This window comes from Suillus bovinus, assembly GCF_016758785.1.
Source record: "Suillus bovinus strain UH-Sbo-P2 chromosome Unknown EDB93scaffold_3, whole genome shotgun sequence".
Classification (NCBI taxonomy): Eukaryota; Fungi; Basidiomycota; class Agaricomycetes; order Boletales; family Suillaceae; genus Suillus; species Suillus bovinus.
Window position 1 is genome coordinate 725,933 of NW_024542059.1, and position 15,826 is coordinate 741,758.

A 15,826-nucleotide genomic window follows, 5' to 3' on the forward strand; every position below is an offset into this window, starting at 1 on the left:
ATAATGTTTAAATTCGTAGGTGCAGGGTGATTGATACCGTGTGGCGTTGAAACTTTAAAAGTACAAAGACGACTCGGAAAGGATAAATTCACTCTTCCGAGCCGGCGTCGATGAAACATGCTACTGTGAGCTCTTTCAACCAAGACCCTTTGCGTTGCTAACGTGTCAGGGTACGAAGGGAGGGTCGATAGCTGTGGAGTCATACCTAACACCTACTTTGAAAGTACTTCGCATCGGCCTTACTGCGACCGGGACTTGGAAGGATAGTATGCTATCACAATCGGTAGTCCCATTTCCCGTCGACCGGCTTCGGATGAACGAAACGTGTTGTTCTACATAAAACTGCTAGTATCTCTTGAGTCTTTAACTTGAACCTCCCTTTCACTGCATCGATTACTCCGCGACTGAAAGATGACGACATTCGTTAATACCATTCCAAAAGTAAGTGCTGTCTGTTCAGCACTCGTCGTATGATCTAAATCAGCCGTGAAGATTAGAGATGCTCTTCAAGCAACCTTCCGTAGCGGATTGACGCGTCCCTTACCCTGGCGTCAGCACCAGCTATACCAGCTTGCACGCATGGCGCAGAATGAACGCGAGCTCATTTGCGATGCCCTATGGAAAGACCTCGGAAAGCCAAAAACAGAAGTCCTGTCGAATGAATTGGACAACGTCATCGATAGAGCTGTGAAGAGTGCAGAGCGGCTCCCAGAGTGGGCCAAGCCTGAACATCCTGAGGTGGTTGATCGGTAGAAATTATGGAACCCAACGTGAGTGATTGGATCATCCATTAATGTGACTGATAGTAATATGCGCATGTTCCAGGATATACAAGGCTCCGAAGGGCACTGTGTTGATAATCTCGTGAGGCAGAAAATACTGTCTCAATTTCACCTTCTGACGTCTTACTTAAACAGGCCATGGAACTTCCCTATGATGCTCTCTTTCTAACCTCTCATTGGAGCGATCGCAGCAGGTTGTACTGCCGTACTAAAACCCTCTGAGCTCGTACCTACCTTCTCACAGCTCTTGGAGGAAATCATGCCGAAGTACCTCGACCCGAATATGTACCGTATTGTTAACGGTGGTATCCCTGAAACTTCAAAGCTTCTGGAGCTTCAATGGGACCATATTTTCTACACGGGGAATGGCAAGGTCGCTAGGATCGTTGCCAGCGCTGCAGCTAAGCACCTGACGCCACTGACACTGGAATTAGGAGGAAAGAGTCCTGTCATTATCGACTCGGCCTAGCTGGTCAAGGCATTGCAAAAGCATTATAACGCATTCTTCCCAAATGCTGCGCTGGATTCGCCATCGTTTGGTAGTATCGTGTCACATTTGCACCACAATCGCCTCACTTCACTTCTTTCCCGCACAAAGGGTGAAGTCGTTCTTCCGGGTCGCGCTGACGCTGCGAGGAAGAGACTCGAACTCACCATTGTCAAGAATGTTGCGGACGGCGATTCCTTGCTAGAAGAGTCAGTATTGCCTGTTGTTATAAATACGTTCCTGATAGCATGGCATCTATAGAGAACTCTTTGGCCCGATATTGCCTATCGTGCCCGTGGATTCTCTTGATCAGGCAATTAACTTTGTTAATGCATGGTAAGCTCTTCTCTTAATATCTCACTCGTCGACTGATTTGTCGCACCAAGACCTCATCCGCTAGTCCTGTACCTTTTAGTGACAACAAGGGCTTGAAGCAACGGCGTATCTTTCACTTAGTTGATGACGGTCGGTTCATGCTAACAATTACAATTAAAATTTGTACAACAGTTATCTCGGAATCACGGAGCGGTGGTATTGTTTTCAACGACACCTTGCAACAGTTCGCAGGTATGTTATTGGCAGTATGGACGTCATGCTTGAATTGGCGCTCACCTGCTTTTATTGGCCAGTGAGTGAACTACCGTTTGCGGGAGTGGGCGAGTCAGGCTGTGAGATTTCCACTCTACCTGAGAATTCAGAGAATGTCGCTGACACTGAACCCCATGACAGACGGATCCCAATTTTCGAAATATACATACAATACGTTCACGCAGCTTCGTAGTTCTATCGACATGCCGAGAGAGTGAGTTCTCCTTTTGTTTTGGTTACCTTTGAACTGAATGTGATGACGATGAATGGCACTCCGCGTGTTAGTGTTAGATGTCAAACATTTGTAATGAGACAGGGACCGGAGGGCGAGATAAGTTGTCTTGTCTGTATGCAAATCTGTCCAGACGCTGCGAGTGTGCATAGGTGCACCTGAACTAAAGTTCCTTGCATGGATACGACTAGTCATATTTGCAAGACTCTTCATACTCTGATGTCCTCAATGCTCCACTTAGCGCGAAGGTCTATCGTGTAATCATCATAGTCACTAGCGAGGAACCGATGCATCGAAGCCCATGCAATCATTGCCGCATTATCTGTATTGAAGTTCAAAACCTGTGAATTGATCCGGCATGTTGTCAATGAAGCACTTACCTGTGCATAATTCCAGCGGGGGAAAATGCAGCGATATGCGCTCATCATCAGAGCTGTACTCGTTTAGTGCCGCTTGGAGTCTACGGAAGCTGAGTACGAGAGAGAAAACTAAGCATTGAAAACTCACCTTTCGCGTAAAAATATGTTGCTGGCGACCCCGCCGCTAACGACAATGTCCCTGACGTTCACATCTTTTAGTTTGAGTTTTTGAAGGCTCAATGTAAGCTTGGCACAGAGTTGACGAGCTGCAGCTGTCTGGAATGCCCGAGCCAAGGCAATTTTATGCGAACTGGATAGAGGTTCTTCCATGAGAGAAATGTAGCGCTCTACTGAAGATTGTAGGGATGCAAAGGAAAACGCAAGTTTTCCCGGCATCGGCACAGTAAACGGTTGAATGTCGGGCAGGGATTCCAGTTCGTCGTTTGTCACGCGGCAGAGCTCCTCGAGTGCTGCACCAGGGCCTCTGGTTCCCCAGGACAGGCCAAGTGCTCGAGCTGCCTTGTCAAACGCACGTCCAATGCTCGCGTCTGCCGTTGTTGCAAGGATCTGGAACGAGGTAAGGGATGAAGCCAAAAGTAGAAGTGTATGGCCTCCAGAGACGAGCAGCGTCAAGAAAGGAAACTGCGGGAGATCCGCGGCTGGAGTCGTCAGCAGGGGGGTCAAGGCATGTGCTTGCTGGAATTCAATGAATGAGTGTACTGCTCAAAAGAAAGTGTACTTGCGAACGAACCATGTGGTGGACACCGACAAGAGGCTTACCGAGGGCGGCGGCGAGTGACTTTGCGGCATTCGAGCCCACACTAAGGCAGCCTCCAATTCCTACAGATAATTTTTAGGTGAGGAATGTACGATACAGATTAAAGGGAACACATAGATACCTGGACCTCGTGTAAATGCAATGCCGTCGACGTCGTGAATGCTAATGCGTGCCTGTTCGAGAGCCATTCTGACAGCACCCGGCTAGAGACTTATTAGTACTTAAGTCGGAGTAAATGATCAAGAGAAAAGAACGCATTCACCATGTTACGCTGATGTGCCTCAATGGCTACAGATGGGTGAATGCCGCCGAAACCTTCGTGACTGATTGATTTGGGGTCAAGTAGACATAATACACCCAGCTGAACACAGAAGGGACTCACAGATCGTGCTGCTTCACAACAACATTTGAAAGTATTTGACGCGAGGATGTCACGACGGCTGCACAGGTGTCATCCGCTGAGCTCTCGAAGCCGAGAACAGTAAATGTACGCCTTCCTGTACGCGCTCGGAGCGTCCTATGTGCTAACGAAATTTTGTTGGTATTCAGCGACAAACAATATAAGGACATACCAGCATCCCTCAGTACTCGAGGTAATAGGACATTCTGTCTGCAAAGCCCACTTTCGAGAATGGGCATGAAAATTGGTGTCGAGAGCGTCGGAAGCAGGGTCGTGACCCCCCATGTGACGCGCCCACTGACGCGGATGCGCTTAGCGGTACATGTCTACATTTGACTCCCTGGTCAAGTGACTCAAGTCGCAAGGCTTCACAACCATTTCTTTATTCATTGCATAGAGACATCATGATGTACTACTAGCTACATCAGCCAGTGATTATTTTCTCTTCCTTCGAGCCTGTGGACCACGTTGACATTTAACGGGTGACCATTCTAGAAGCTACAACTTCGCATAAAGGCTAATTCTTATGTCTAAAACATGGCGAGATCATTTGCAGCGAAGGGACTTCGGCGTGCCGCACGCTGGTATCATGACAGACGGGCATGCCTCTTCCATGGCTCTTTGCATATTTCGCCAGGGTTGTCCTTGGCTTGAAGTTCTGATTGTTCCTGCAGGGCATCGTTCACGGGCGAGTATGCAAGGAGGGTTGGGAACAAATTAACTCCCTGGAAAGTCCATCATCTACGCTAGTACCTGTCAACAGTTACCTGCATCCTTGACGAAGTCGAGACTGCGCGGTTCATCTCGGAGGCCACGAGGTATTCATCCATGTATGTCTGTGGCGGACAGGCATGTCAATCGACAGACTGAAGGATAAGACTTTTCCAGTCTCCCGGTATGGTGAGCATATAAAATTCACTGATCATTCTGGGTAAGAGAATACGGCAGGTACTTCTCATTCGTTGCAGTGGTACATGAGTATCAGACTCGATATTCGACTTCGCCTTCCCAGGCTATTCCCAGATATCAGATCTTCAGAATGAAGTTGAGGGATCAGCGGTGGGAGCACGCGAGAAGCTGAACAATGCATCCGACAAAGGTCCTCGTACCATTATTATTGGACTATGCACGATCATTGGCCATGACGAAGGGTATCGAGACGAAGGTAAGTGTCGATAACGTTCAATGTCGTGTTTTTTCGAGCAGGTAAAGGTATAGTAGCAACGGTGCCATGTCGTATGTGGGTCTAAGAGGTATGTCATTATGTAATTACACATCTCGATTGAAACTCAGCAATCAGGCTGCACAGCCTGCACTGCAATGTGAGGACGTCCATCATGATCGCAAAGTCATGCACCCAGGCCCTGAGAAGCAGCTATAGCTATGGTCATATATTCAATCTGCGCGTCCATAATGCGCTTACCTTTCTTCTCTGCCTCTCATCATGATGCCAGCTTCTTCCAAACTGACAGGAAAAAATTGGCATCCATCCAGGCTTCTTGCATATAACGCACTCCCAGGTCACCAGGACTTTGATTCGACAACATTTGATGCGAAGTCCACTGCTGAAACTAGAACAGATTTCTTTGACCGCAGTCTGACAAGTCGCAGATACGCCCTTGTTGGAGTGACATGCTCAAGCATCTTCAGCTGCATATGCATCATTGCAGGGAGTGTCACTTTAGCCAATTACGGAATTTCGGGAGTGACTCCGCTCAGCATAGTCGAGTATCATGATGTGATGATCATGTATTTGAGGCCTATGGAATTATCGGTGCGGGGGGAGATATTAACCCTGATACTTGACTTAATCGTCACGTTATGTACCGAGTCCATAGGTTTCATCCACGGCATCTCATTGCGTTCTGCGCTAGCCTCAGAGTCACGGCTTCGTTTCAATACCAATCTGCGCCTTCTCACCGCAGCTCGTGGATGGTATAACCCTAATGGCGCCCTGCTTAACGGTATCTCGGCTGTCCTCCTCACTATATCCTACAGCTCGGCTTCACTCATTATATGTCAGGACTATCAAGTGACGCTAGCAGGTGGAAGTTTTGAGAGTATTAGCATCGCAGGGTTTCCTCTCCTTATTTTGGGTATTGCACTCCTCCTCCAAGTGATGATCGCATTATTGGCGATGTGGGCTGTCAAAATCTTGACGTGGAGCTCCTCACCTTTCGACTTGACTGCCGCACTCGTCCACCACACACAATTGACCCCTTCGACTTTGCGGTGCATGCGTCATGTGTCTGACCTAGATACGTATGGAGGTCCAGCGAAGCCAACAGAGACACAACCTTCGGCGTTACATGCTCATCCTAGCATCCGGAAAGTTGTCATTTCTCTTTGGGTGATGGTTGCAGCATGCGCTGTATGGGGCGCACTTGTCATGTATATCTGGGGCCATTTCCCCACTAATAAAACCTTTTCCCCCTCTCCGCTGACCTTACAAATGTGGTCGTTCCTCGGAAGCGGGTTGTCCAATTCTATCGCATATTTTATGCCAAGTATCGGTCTTAAGGGGTGGGTTCTGCTTCTTGTCAATATCGCAGTCGTCCAGGGACCGTTGACGCTTGGGCTGCACTTGCTCGGAGCTCATCGTGAATGTCATTCGAGACGAAAGACGGTGGAGATGCGCTACCAAACGTGAAGGACTTAGAGTGGCGACGAACCCGCTGAAGCCGATTTTCGCTCATCCGATCTGTCTCATACTCTTCATCGCAAAGCCTTTCCTGCGTGAGTCGTTCACGCTTAGTATTTTGTTGTCAGTGTTATTGAACACTATCCTCGACGATCAGACTGGATGTTTGGGCTTTCATTCTCCTTAGCTTTGACAGCTTTTGACGAGAATATAACCGCTTTGTTGGTAACTATGTACACTGCCCAGGTTCGCATTTACTGCCCATGTAAAAGTGCAGCAACATTCTTACACATTCTTACAGATCTGGAACTTATGCATTGCGCTCTTCATATTTTCCAGTTTCTTCACTTTTATCGCACTGCGCCGACCGTGTGGTCCTCAGCCGGCTGCATACGGCCACCTCCAGACACTCGCCAACCTCGTGGACGAGTGGTCACCTGTCATGTGGTGGGGACACAAGGAGGATGGAATTCCGTACTGTCATGCTGGTATGGTACTTGTATGCTCACTATGATACTGCATTGACAATTTTGAAAGGCACAAGCGATCATCCGCTGCCGGATGTGAAGATGGACTGCGTTTATGCTGGTTCCGGTGCTGGGTCTGCGGGACCCTTCTCGTGAGAGGTACTTTCTTTGTTTCTCTTTTCAAACAGAGAAGCTATACCCACGTCAGGTTGGGGATGCATTCACGGTGCACACATTCAGCTATGCCGTTAAGCGAGACATACAGTTTTTATGCTGTTTGCTGTATTATAATTGGTTCTCTTTCTTATACTATTCGTACGAGTCTGTAACAAATTTTAGCGGAGATACGTTCAATTTGACCTTTAAGCAACTGTCGAATTACTGTGATTTTGTTAGAGGACAATTCATGTCAGCTCACTCGCGGAAACTAGATCTGACACGACTCACACGAGCGTTATTTGAAATTGTGACCAAACCTTAACTTGAACATTTGAACGTTGACGAGCAATTTGCAGATCAGATGCAGCACTACAAGTTTCACATCCGAGTTTAATCATCATCAGTTTCCTGCTCAGTCCATGTCGAAGATACGATGGCTTCTCGTTAGCACGAGTACTGTGTCATAATATCACTGCCCGGACGCAAAATGCGACTCTCTGTGGGTTTTCCAATCACGCATTGATCTCATTTTGTGCCAGCATAGTTTACTTCTTGCCGATTCTTTCGATCATGACCTGGAATTTGTACAAGTATGATACAGGCAATCCTGACGGCCCAACAATAGCCAACAGTAATGCAAGACCATGATGGTACACTTCCTAAGCAGTGTCTCATCTTCCTTCCAGCACTGGATGAGACTGCGTCTCATAATATTGAAAGATATGCTCCTTATATCCTTCCACTTGGTACTGCACAGTCCGGATCACATAACAGGTCTAGATCTATGCCACCCGTTGACCGCGTGTCCTTTTGTGGCTGCGGGATATATAGTACGGCGCAAACATCGCTTTGCTTGGCATGGGCTCAAGCTTTAGTCAACATTAATGTCTTCCCCGACGCAGGCCCTCACCCCACAACTTAACCTCGGGAGCACGTTCGGCGCACTGTTTATTGGTGTCACCTTTGCAGCAATGTCAGTAACCTATATCTGCTCACAAAGCTTAGTGCTTCATTGAGTCATGTCGTCCTAACATATCTCACGTAACAGTCTCTTTGGTCTAAGTAACGTTCAAGCTTTCGTCTACTTTCAGACCCACAAGGACACAGGGATATCGTTCTCTAAGCTAGCCGTACGTCAATGCTTCAACCTCTCAGTTCTGTCGTTGATGCTACATTAGGTCGTCTGGCTTTGGTATGTACTCTCCAGTTGCCATCATCGAGCCCGGCGATTCAACGCCCCTCCCTGGAATTTTAGGATACTCGATGCACTGCACCTGTCCTTGATAGTCCACTGCGTCTATTATTATTTAGTGGATCACTATGCGGACATCAGCGCACTCACAGAAGTTGTGTGGAGTTTCAAAGTGAGTTTTGTTGCGGCCTTCTGTGCGGCCTTTGCTATGACACTGATGGACTCGCTGTGCAGCTTCAAATAGTCATCGACGTAAGTGGGTTTTTCCATGGCACTGCGATCCACCTATACATCTATTCCAGGTTATAATTGTCTACGGGGTACATCTGTAAGTTAGAAGTGCACTGTCATCTCAAAATTGAAGGATTCATGTGATGGTTCGCAGTCTATATTTTCATCGCATATGGATAGGTATGCGTTCTCGTATCGAGCCAATGGGTTTCTTTGACCAATGCAATGTATCAGTCGCCAAGGGCCGATCAAAAGTCCTCCCTATAGTAGTGGTGGGTTTAAATCGATGATCGCATATCATGATTTTGATAATGCAATATTAGGGCGTAATCGTCATTTTGGGTTCAGGTAAGTTTGTCATGTAGTATTTCTCTTCACTCGGTCTTGAAATTTCTCAGGTGTTGCCATCGGTGAACGTTCAAAAACTCTGTGCTTTGACAATGGTCGGCTCATGCTCATCTAACGATAGCTCTTATTTGGGTTGTGTGAGTGAAATAATGTGCTCCCCAACTACATGAATAGCTAACATCAAGTAGCTATCAGTGTCATGCGTTCTCGGATCTGAGTGAATTCGAGTGGGCGACCTTTATGGCTTTGGGCACGATGACTTTTGTCGATTTTGTTATCGCATCATCGCTATGTTATCTCCTCGCTATTTCCCGTACGGGATTCTCTAGGTAAGGAAGCGGTTTGTTGACGTCGAACGATTTGATATATTGACATGCAGTACTACTCAGCACCGATTCCATGTTGACAAGGCTCATGGCTTACATTATCAACACGGGTTGTCTGACGAGGTATTTCTTTTTCCACACTAGTCCGCATCTTGACTCATATTTCATGTAGCGTGTGTTCGCTTTCAGTTATAATTACAGTAAGCTTCCAATGATTGTATTTCCCATCTCGTCTCTGAAGTTCCTACAGTGCGCAGTGATGCCGCACAACTTCATCTTCCTCGGCGTTGATTTTTTAGTGGCTAAATGTATGACCCAAAGCATGCTCAGAAAGCTGTGCTGACTACTGATCGTTTTTCAGTATATGTCAACTCATTCTTCGCACTCCTGAACGCGCGATACTACTTGCAGCCCCCTGCAGAAACTAATCATTTTGCTCAAGTTCATATGCCCCACGACATCTACCACCCACTGGCAGAGCTGAATGTCGTGGCAGTCCCAAGACGAAGAATCCTAGGGATTCCGGAAGAGCATTTTTGAATATCCTGGTGATGATGTTATTATCTTACTTGAAAGTAGCTGCGTTACTGGCGATTGAAGAGTACTGATCGTCACACTTTAGCCACATTGGCCCGTTGACGGTAAAGACGAATTCCTTCTCATGAGTTTGATGTATCAATATGTACCATGTATCGTCCGACTCTTCATTGTATTAGATCATCGCACAGCCAGTACTATATACACCTCCATTTTCGGGTTTCATACATTACTACTACCTAGGACCACAAGGGACTTGTACTCGTAATCTGACTATGCGTCAATTTGGGCTGGTCACGAGCCTATATAGATCCAGGGTATGAGATGATTTGATATGAGTGTGCGATCGAGGACGACAGTCAAATTCAAAAACCAACCACAAAGTCCAACGCATACACAGACCATACTAGAAGACAGTTGTTCTGTTCAAGATCTCTTGATCGCTCGCTACCTGTGTCCACTGAGTGTAGAAAGCAAGGTAGAAAGACTAAGAAACAAAGGAGAGGCGCCTGCAGGGAAATGACGGTAACGTGCTCCAGCACAGAACTAGAGGGGAATTCTTGATTTGAATTAGAATCTAAGGACACTGGAATGATACGGGGAAGAGCTTACAAATAATACATCACATCATGCCTCGATTGAAACTGAGCAATCAGAATTCTGTTTCATGACAGTACTTGGCTTCCCTTGATTCACGCATGGCAGCTAGGCTGTGCACGATATGTGTCACACTGCGATACAATGTAGATCAACGCTGTAGATGCTGTGGTGCGCGACTACTCTTCTATCACGAAGAGTCGCATGATCAATGTACCCAGAGGCTATGCATCATTGCAGGTATTGTCACTTTAGTCAAACACGGAATCTTGGGAGTAACCAGGCTCTTCCACTTCAATTTTCATTTCGATCAACTGCCGCTGCAGGGTCAGATATTGACCCTGATCATTGACTTAATGATTACATTATGTACCGAGTCCATAGGCTTTGTACATGGCATCTCATTGCGTTCTGCGCTAGCCTCAGAGTCTCGGCTTCGTTTCAACACCAATCTGCGCCTTTTGACCGCAGCTCGTGGATGGCGTAACCCTAATGGCGCCCTTCTCAACGGTATCTCAGCTGTCCTCCTCGTTATGTCCTATAGCTTGCCCTCACTCATCGTATGTCTCGACGTCCAGATCATGGAAGTTGGTCCTGAGCCTGAGGCTGGAGGTGATCCCATCCTCTGGCTAGAAGTGTACTATGTTGCCATCACAGGGTCACCTCTCCTCATTCTGGGCGTCATACTCCTCCTCCAGGTGATGATTGCATTGTCAGCGATGCGGGCTGTCAACATATTGACATGGAGCTCCTCACCATTCGACTTGACTGCTGCACTGGTCCACCACACACAATTGACCCCTGCTACATTCCGATGCATGCATTCTGTGTCTGACCTAGACATGTTTGGAGGTCCAGCGCGACCATCAAAAACACAGCCTTCTGCGTGGCATGCTCACCAAAGCATCCGGAAAGTTGTCATTTTTCTTTGGGTCATTGTTGCAGCATACGCTGGGTGGGCTGCACTCATCGTGTATCTCGGGGACCGCTCAGGGCTGTCTCACCCGCTGATCCAAACGTGGTCGTTCTTCCACAACGAGAACTCCAATTCTATCACATATGGTATGCCATATGACGGACCTGAGTGGTGGATTCTGCTCGTTGTCATCGTCGCAGTTATCCAGGGACCCTTGACGCTTGGGCTGCATTGTTCGGAGCTCATCGCAAATGTCATCCGAGACGAAAAACAGTGGAGATGCGCTACCGGAAGGAAAGGACTTCAAGTGGCGACGAACCCGCTGAAGTCGCTTTTCGCTGATCCGATCTGTCTCATACTTTTCATTGCGAAGCCGTTCCTGCGTGAGTCATCCACACCTAGTATTTTATTGTCTGTGTTATTGAGCGCTATCCTCGGCGGTTCACAGACTGGATGTTTGGGCTCTCATTCAGCACAGTTGATTGGGCTGTTACCGAGAGCCTGAACAGTGCGACAGTATTCGTGTTCACTTCCCAGGTTCGCACTTACTGTCCATGTAAACTGTTGCAACAATCTCACACATTCATGCAGATCTTGAACTTATGCATTGCGCTCCTGATATTTGCCTGTTTCTTCACTTTCATAGCACTGCGCCGACCATCCGGTCCCCAGCCGGCTGCATATGGCCACATCCAGACGCTTGCCAACCTCGTGGATGAGTGGTATCCTGTCATGTGGTGGGGACACAAGGAGGATGGAATCCCGTACTGTCATGCCGGTAGGGTACTTGTATACTCATGAGGATGCTTCGTTGACACTTTTGAAAAGGCACAAGCGATCACCCGCTGCCGGATGTTAAGATGGGCTGTGTTTATGCTGGTTCCCGTGCTGGGTCTCCGGTATCCCTCTCGTGAGGTACTTGCTTTGCTTTTTTAAAAGTAAGTTTATTCATTTCTCTTTTTACAGAAGCTATATCCAGACTGGCGATGCATCCACAGCCCACACAATCAGCCACGCCATTGAACGAGACACAGATTTAATTATTGTACATCATACGATAAAACCGTTCCATACGAATGTCAAGTTCTCACGTATCTATCCAATGATCCAGAGCGAGTTACACTACGTGACTCCAACTGCATAGAAAACACTCAAATATACCTTCTCTCTGACACAACCCAGGTCAGGATTGCCAAGGTGTGCTAACAGTATGTCAATTTCAGAAAGTAAATCTGCCATGGGAATCTGTGCTTGTTTGACCCTGAAGCTTTGAAGCGGACGATGATGATGAAATAGATATGGAGGAAGGTGAAGACAAAAAGTTTAGCTTTCCGAGTATTTGTCATGCAACTCACTTTAGGTCACAGCTTTCATAATGAAATCAGGAAAACTTCTTTCCTAGTATGATTGCTCGATAACAGGGCTATGCAATTATGTACGTACTACTATATGGCCTTTTAACTTCCCTATCGGTTTGCTGATGGCCACATGCACGATCATAAGCGAAATATATTTAATCTGCACGTCTATAATGCACTGGCCACCTCCCATCATGAGCGCAGCTTCTTCCAAACCGATAGAAGAAAATTACCACCCATTCAGCCTTTTTGCATATAACGCACTCCCGAGTCACCAGAACTCAATATCTGATACTGGAACCGATTTCTACGACCGCAGTCTGACGAGTCGCAGATATGCCCTTGTCGGACTGGCATGTTCAAGTATCTTCAGCTGCTTATGCATCATTGCAGCTATTGTTACTTTAGTCAAACACGGAATCTTGGGAGTAACCAGGCTCTTCCACTTCAAATTTTATTTTGATGTGAACACCTCCAATGATCAACTGTCGCTGCAGGGGCAGATATTGACCCTGATCATTGAGAGAGAGAGAACTTCTATATTTATATACCGCAACAAACAAAGTAAACTGTCAAGACGCGGTGCCCTGTTAGGGCTGTACTGGGGGATATTGTAACAGGGTAAGGGGGTTAAGTATAGTACGAATAGCCAAGCGGTCCGCGTTTGAGAAGTTTCGGTGCGCGTATAAGTTTGTCCAGTGTCCAGGCTGAGTGTAATATGTTACAGTTTCTCTCCTTCCTCCTCCTTCTGTGCTCTTCTCGTCTCCTCCCTCCTTCGTCACCTCCTTTTTCGCCCTCACTCAGGCTTCTATCCCTCTCCTTTCTTCCCAGTCCCCTTCTCGTTCCAGTGCGACCTTCCTGAATGCGCTGGATTCTTCGATAAATTTCGCTAATGCCTTTATGCCCTTTTCCGTACCCAAGATTTCGCTGAGTACGATGTTGTGGGATACCTCTCGTAAATGGATGCGCTGTCGTGCATATTGCGGGCAGTCACGTAGGATGTGTTCTCGTGTTTGACAGTGGTTCTCCACATGGGCAGAGGGTGGGTTCGGTAGGGACGAATGAGGCATAGTATTCTCCAATGAATCCGTGTCCTATGCGACATTGTATAAGACGGCCGTATACTTCTCGGGGGGTATGAGTGAAGTGTTGGCGAGGTTTGAGCGTTGGTGGGAGTCGATTTGCGATAGCGAAACGTCCAGTCTGTGCTGCCACGTCTCTATTCCAACTCTCTGTCCATTTCTGCCGGATCCCTTCCTTGCTTCTTCGGCGCGCGTTTGCGTAGGTCGAGTGGGACGTGTCGTTACGTCCAGTGGCTTCTTTGGCAAGCTCGTCAGCACGTTCATTGCCGATGATATGGTGGTGTCCTGGGATCCATGCGATTTGGACATGGTGGAAGGGTGACGTGGTTAGGAAATCTTCGATTGAGCGTCTGATCTGTAACGCAATGTATTGTGAGGGTCCGGGTGCAGCTGCATATGCAGCCTGCACCACAGAGTTGTTATCTACGAAGAAATGTAAATGGGTCACCTGGGAGTCTTGCGCAAAACGAATAGCTCGTGATATTGCTTGAAGGAGCGCTAGCATCTCTGCATCATATACCTCTACTTTAGGACCCATTCCTTCCTGGCCCCAGAATACTTCTGTTCCTCTATGATAGCCGGCCCATCCTGCTCCAGCTCTTTCCTCCTCTCCGACCGATTGTTTCGACCCATCTGAGTAAACGAGAAGGTGCGTGTCCTCCGTTTGTAGATTCCGAGCGGTTTGTATGTGCGCTTTGGCGGCTTCTTTCTTGCCTCCTCTTTGTTTGTCTGTTATCGTTAGGCGGCTGCGGTACGTTTCCGCTGTGTTTGCCCAAGGTGGCAGTGCGAATATGTTGATGCGTTCCACGTCCGGGGATGCTCGTTTTGATAGACGGGTGAGTCTGGTCGACTTTGGTGGTTTACGGCTGCGGGGACGGTATTTGTCGGTAGGAAGAGCGGGTGGGGGATCAGCGAGGTCAAATTGTCGCCACGGTTGGTCGAGCCTCTGTAGAATTGGGTTGAATGAGGGGAGTTTGAGTAGTCGAGTGGCGGCGTTGTCATTTGCGTGATTGAGGAAGAGGTTAATGGGGGGGATTGATGCCTCTATTTCTAGGGCCTTTATTGGGGTGGTCCGGAAAGCGGCGCATACATGTCTAAGGGATTTGTTTTGAACGCGGGTGAGCATATTTGCATGAGTTTTCATGCCCGTCCACCAGATGGGGCTTGCGTATGTCATTACACTGCGAACACAAGCCGAGTATACAGTTCTCAATAGTGATTGCGAGAGACCTCTTACCGTATTTGCAAGCATTTGTATTCCTTGGGCGATATTTTCCGCTTTGCCTGCCAGTTCACGTACATTCCTGTGAAAAGAGAGTTTAGAGTCGAAATATATACCAAGCCATTTGATACAGTCACGGGGGTTAATTGTCACCTGTCCTTCGTCGCTATGCAGCAAGATAGGTGGTCGATCTGGTGCGCGACGCCACGTGAAATGGATGAGTTCCGATTTGTCGATTTCTGCCATTAATCCAGCTTCGCGAAGCCAATTGTTCATGAAAATGAACTCTTCCCTGAGTATTGCGACGTTGGTCTCCAAAGATGGGGACGAAACATATAAATTTCCGTCGTCGATATAGCACGCCAATGTGGTCGGTGTGGCATTGATTGGGCGTGGTTCATGTGCTCGCGCTTTCACATTGTAGGCTTCATTTAGTGGGCTAGTGCAGATGATCGAGAGGGCCGGTGAGATTGGGGATCCTTGAGGTATACCATTTTCGACTGGTTCCGATGGGGATAGTACTCCGTCTAGACAGATTGCCGCTTGTCGTTCGCTGAGAAAAGACTTTACCCATTTGATCATAGGGAGTGGTAAGTGTTTGTCGCGAAGTATCCGGAGTAGCCGTGTGTGATTAACGAAGTCGAAATACCCTTTGATATCGAACGTAATGCATGATGTGACGAGTCCGTGGTTGCGGGCTGCTTCAATATCATGAACAAATGATAGGGCTGCATCAACTGTGGAGCTTCCTGGGCGGCCTCCGAACTGTGAAGAGGGTACCAGTAGATATTTTGCTGTGTAGTATGCTAGTCTACTCGCCTGTACACTTTCAAGCACTTTTCCGAGACATTCCTCCAGCTGGATGAGTCTGTAGGCTCTCGGGTTCGAATAGTCTGGTTTTCGGGGCTTGCGTAGAGCTACTGCGATTGTGCGTCGCCAGGTGATGGGATGGTAGCCTACATTTGCACAGCGTGAGATCAGTAAGTAGATGTGTTCCGACGCAACTTCCCAGGCCCATCGGAGGGCCGTGTAGTTGATTTGGCTGGGTCCGGGGGCTTTTTTACGATTTGGTCGGTAAATACTGCTCTTTACTTTGGCGTACATTATGGGTTCCCATGGGATAT

At 47.6% G+C, this 15,826-nt stretch overlaps 7 protein-coding genes across 7 annotated transcripts; 4 read left to right on the top strand and 3 right to left on the bottom strand.

Moving 5' to 3' along the window:
- Positions 1 to 411: 411 nt before the first annotated feature.
- Positions 412 to 2,075, top strand: EDB93DRAFT_1237829 (aldehyde dehydrogenase; the record flags this gene model as incomplete). The annotated part of the gene is made up of 10 exons (XM_041451464.1): positions 412 to 441; positions 493 to 749; positions 826 to 850; positions 1,027 to 1,230; positions 1,252 to 1,478; positions 1,531 to 1,605; positions 1,670 to 1,710; positions 1,777 to 1,836; positions 1,899 to 1,937; positions 1,999 to 2,075. The coding sequence occupies 10 exons, from the start codon at positions 412 to 414 to the stop codon at positions 2,073 to 2,075; spliced, it is 1,035 nt and encodes a 344-aa protein (XP_041312813.1).
- Positions 2,076 to 2,298: 223 nt separating this feature from the next.
- EDB93DRAFT_1076002 (glycoprotease family-domain-containing protein) lies at positions 2,299 to 3,796 on the bottom strand (the record flags this gene model as incomplete). The annotated part of the gene is made up of 7 exons (XM_041445198.1): positions 2,299 to 2,411; positions 2,470 to 2,549; positions 2,597 to 3,144; positions 3,200 to 3,288; positions 3,348 to 3,429; positions 3,489 to 3,549; positions 3,609 to 3,796. The coding sequence occupies 7 exons, from the start codon at positions 3,794 to 3,796 to the stop codon at positions 2,299 to 2,301; spliced, it is 1,161 nt and encodes a 386-aa protein (XP_041312814.1).
- A 1,137-nt stretch (positions 3,797 to 4,933) lies between these two features.
- EDB93DRAFT_1117952 (uncharacterized protein) lies at positions 4,934 to 7,143 on the top strand. The gene is made up of 5 exons (XM_041448398.1): positions 4,934 to 6,180; positions 6,221 to 6,362; positions 6,425 to 6,513; positions 6,569 to 6,755; positions 6,805 to 7,143. Exons 1-5 carry the CDS (start codon positions 5,071 to 5,073, stop codon positions 6,888 to 6,890), a joined length of 1,614 nt encoding a protein of 537 aa, XP_041312815.1. The 5' UTR covers positions 4,934 to 5,070; the 3' UTR covers positions 6,891 to 7,143.
- A 634-nt stretch (positions 7,144 to 7,777) lies between these two features.
- EDB93DRAFT_1245636 (uncharacterized protein) lies at positions 7,778 to 9,530 on the top strand (the record flags this gene model as incomplete). Its single annotated transcript, XM_041452338.1, has 15 exons — positions 7,778 to 7,866; positions 7,942 to 8,023; positions 8,072 to 8,085; positions 8,149 to 8,257; positions 8,320 to 8,337; positions 8,388 to 8,413; positions 8,471 to 8,588; positions 8,640 to 8,664; positions 8,715 to 8,726; positions 8,786 to 8,801; positions 8,853 to 8,993; positions 9,044 to 9,113; positions 9,163 to 9,190; positions 9,248 to 9,298; positions 9,352 to 9,530. 15 exons carry the CDS (start codon positions 7,778 to 7,780, stop codon positions 9,528 to 9,530), a joined length of 978 nt encoding a protein of 325 aa, XP_041312816.1.
- A 950-nt stretch (positions 9,531 to 10,480) lies between these two features.
- On the top strand, positions 10,481 to 12,184 carry EDB93DRAFT_1325148 (uncharacterized protein; the record flags this gene model as incomplete). Its single annotated transcript, XM_041455028.1, has 6 exons — positions 10,481 to 11,423; positions 11,489 to 11,577; positions 11,632 to 11,818; positions 11,869 to 11,950; positions 12,007 to 12,085; positions 12,152 to 12,184. 6 exons carry the CDS (start codon positions 10,481 to 10,483, stop codon positions 12,182 to 12,184), a joined length of 1,413 nt encoding a protein of 470 aa, XP_041312817.1.
- A 1,528-nt stretch (positions 12,185 to 13,712) lies between these two features.
- EDB93DRAFT_1042353 (uncharacterized protein) lies at positions 13,713 to 13,925 on the bottom strand (the record flags this gene model as incomplete). The annotated part of the gene is made up of 1 exon (XM_041444575.1): positions 13,713 to 13,925. A coding segment is annotated over one exon (213 nt), but the record flags the coding sequence as incomplete, so codon positions are not given.
- Positions 13,926 to 14,582: 657 nt separating this feature from the next.
- On the bottom strand, positions 14,583 to 15,041 carry EDB93DRAFT_1055322 (uncharacterized protein; the record flags this gene model as incomplete). The annotated part of the gene is made up of 1 exon (XM_041444746.1): positions 14,583 to 15,041. A coding segment is annotated over one exon (459 nt), but the record flags the coding sequence as incomplete, so codon positions are not given.
- Between the last annotated feature and the right edge of the window lie 785 nt (positions 15,042 to 15,826).

Coding starts and splice junctions, on each gene's coding strand:
- EDB93DRAFT_1117952 (XM_041448398.1), top strand. CDS start 5,071: ATGATGCCAGCTTCTTCCAAACTGACAGGAAAAAATTGGCATCCATCC. Junction 6,514..6,568: donor TAACTATGTACACTGCCCAG/GTTCGCATTTAC, acceptor ACATTCTTACAG/ATCTGGAACTTATGCATTGC. Junction 6,756..6,804: donor AATTCCGTACTGTCATGCTG/GTATGGTACTTG, acceptor CAATTTTGAAAG/GCACAAGCGATCATCCGCTG.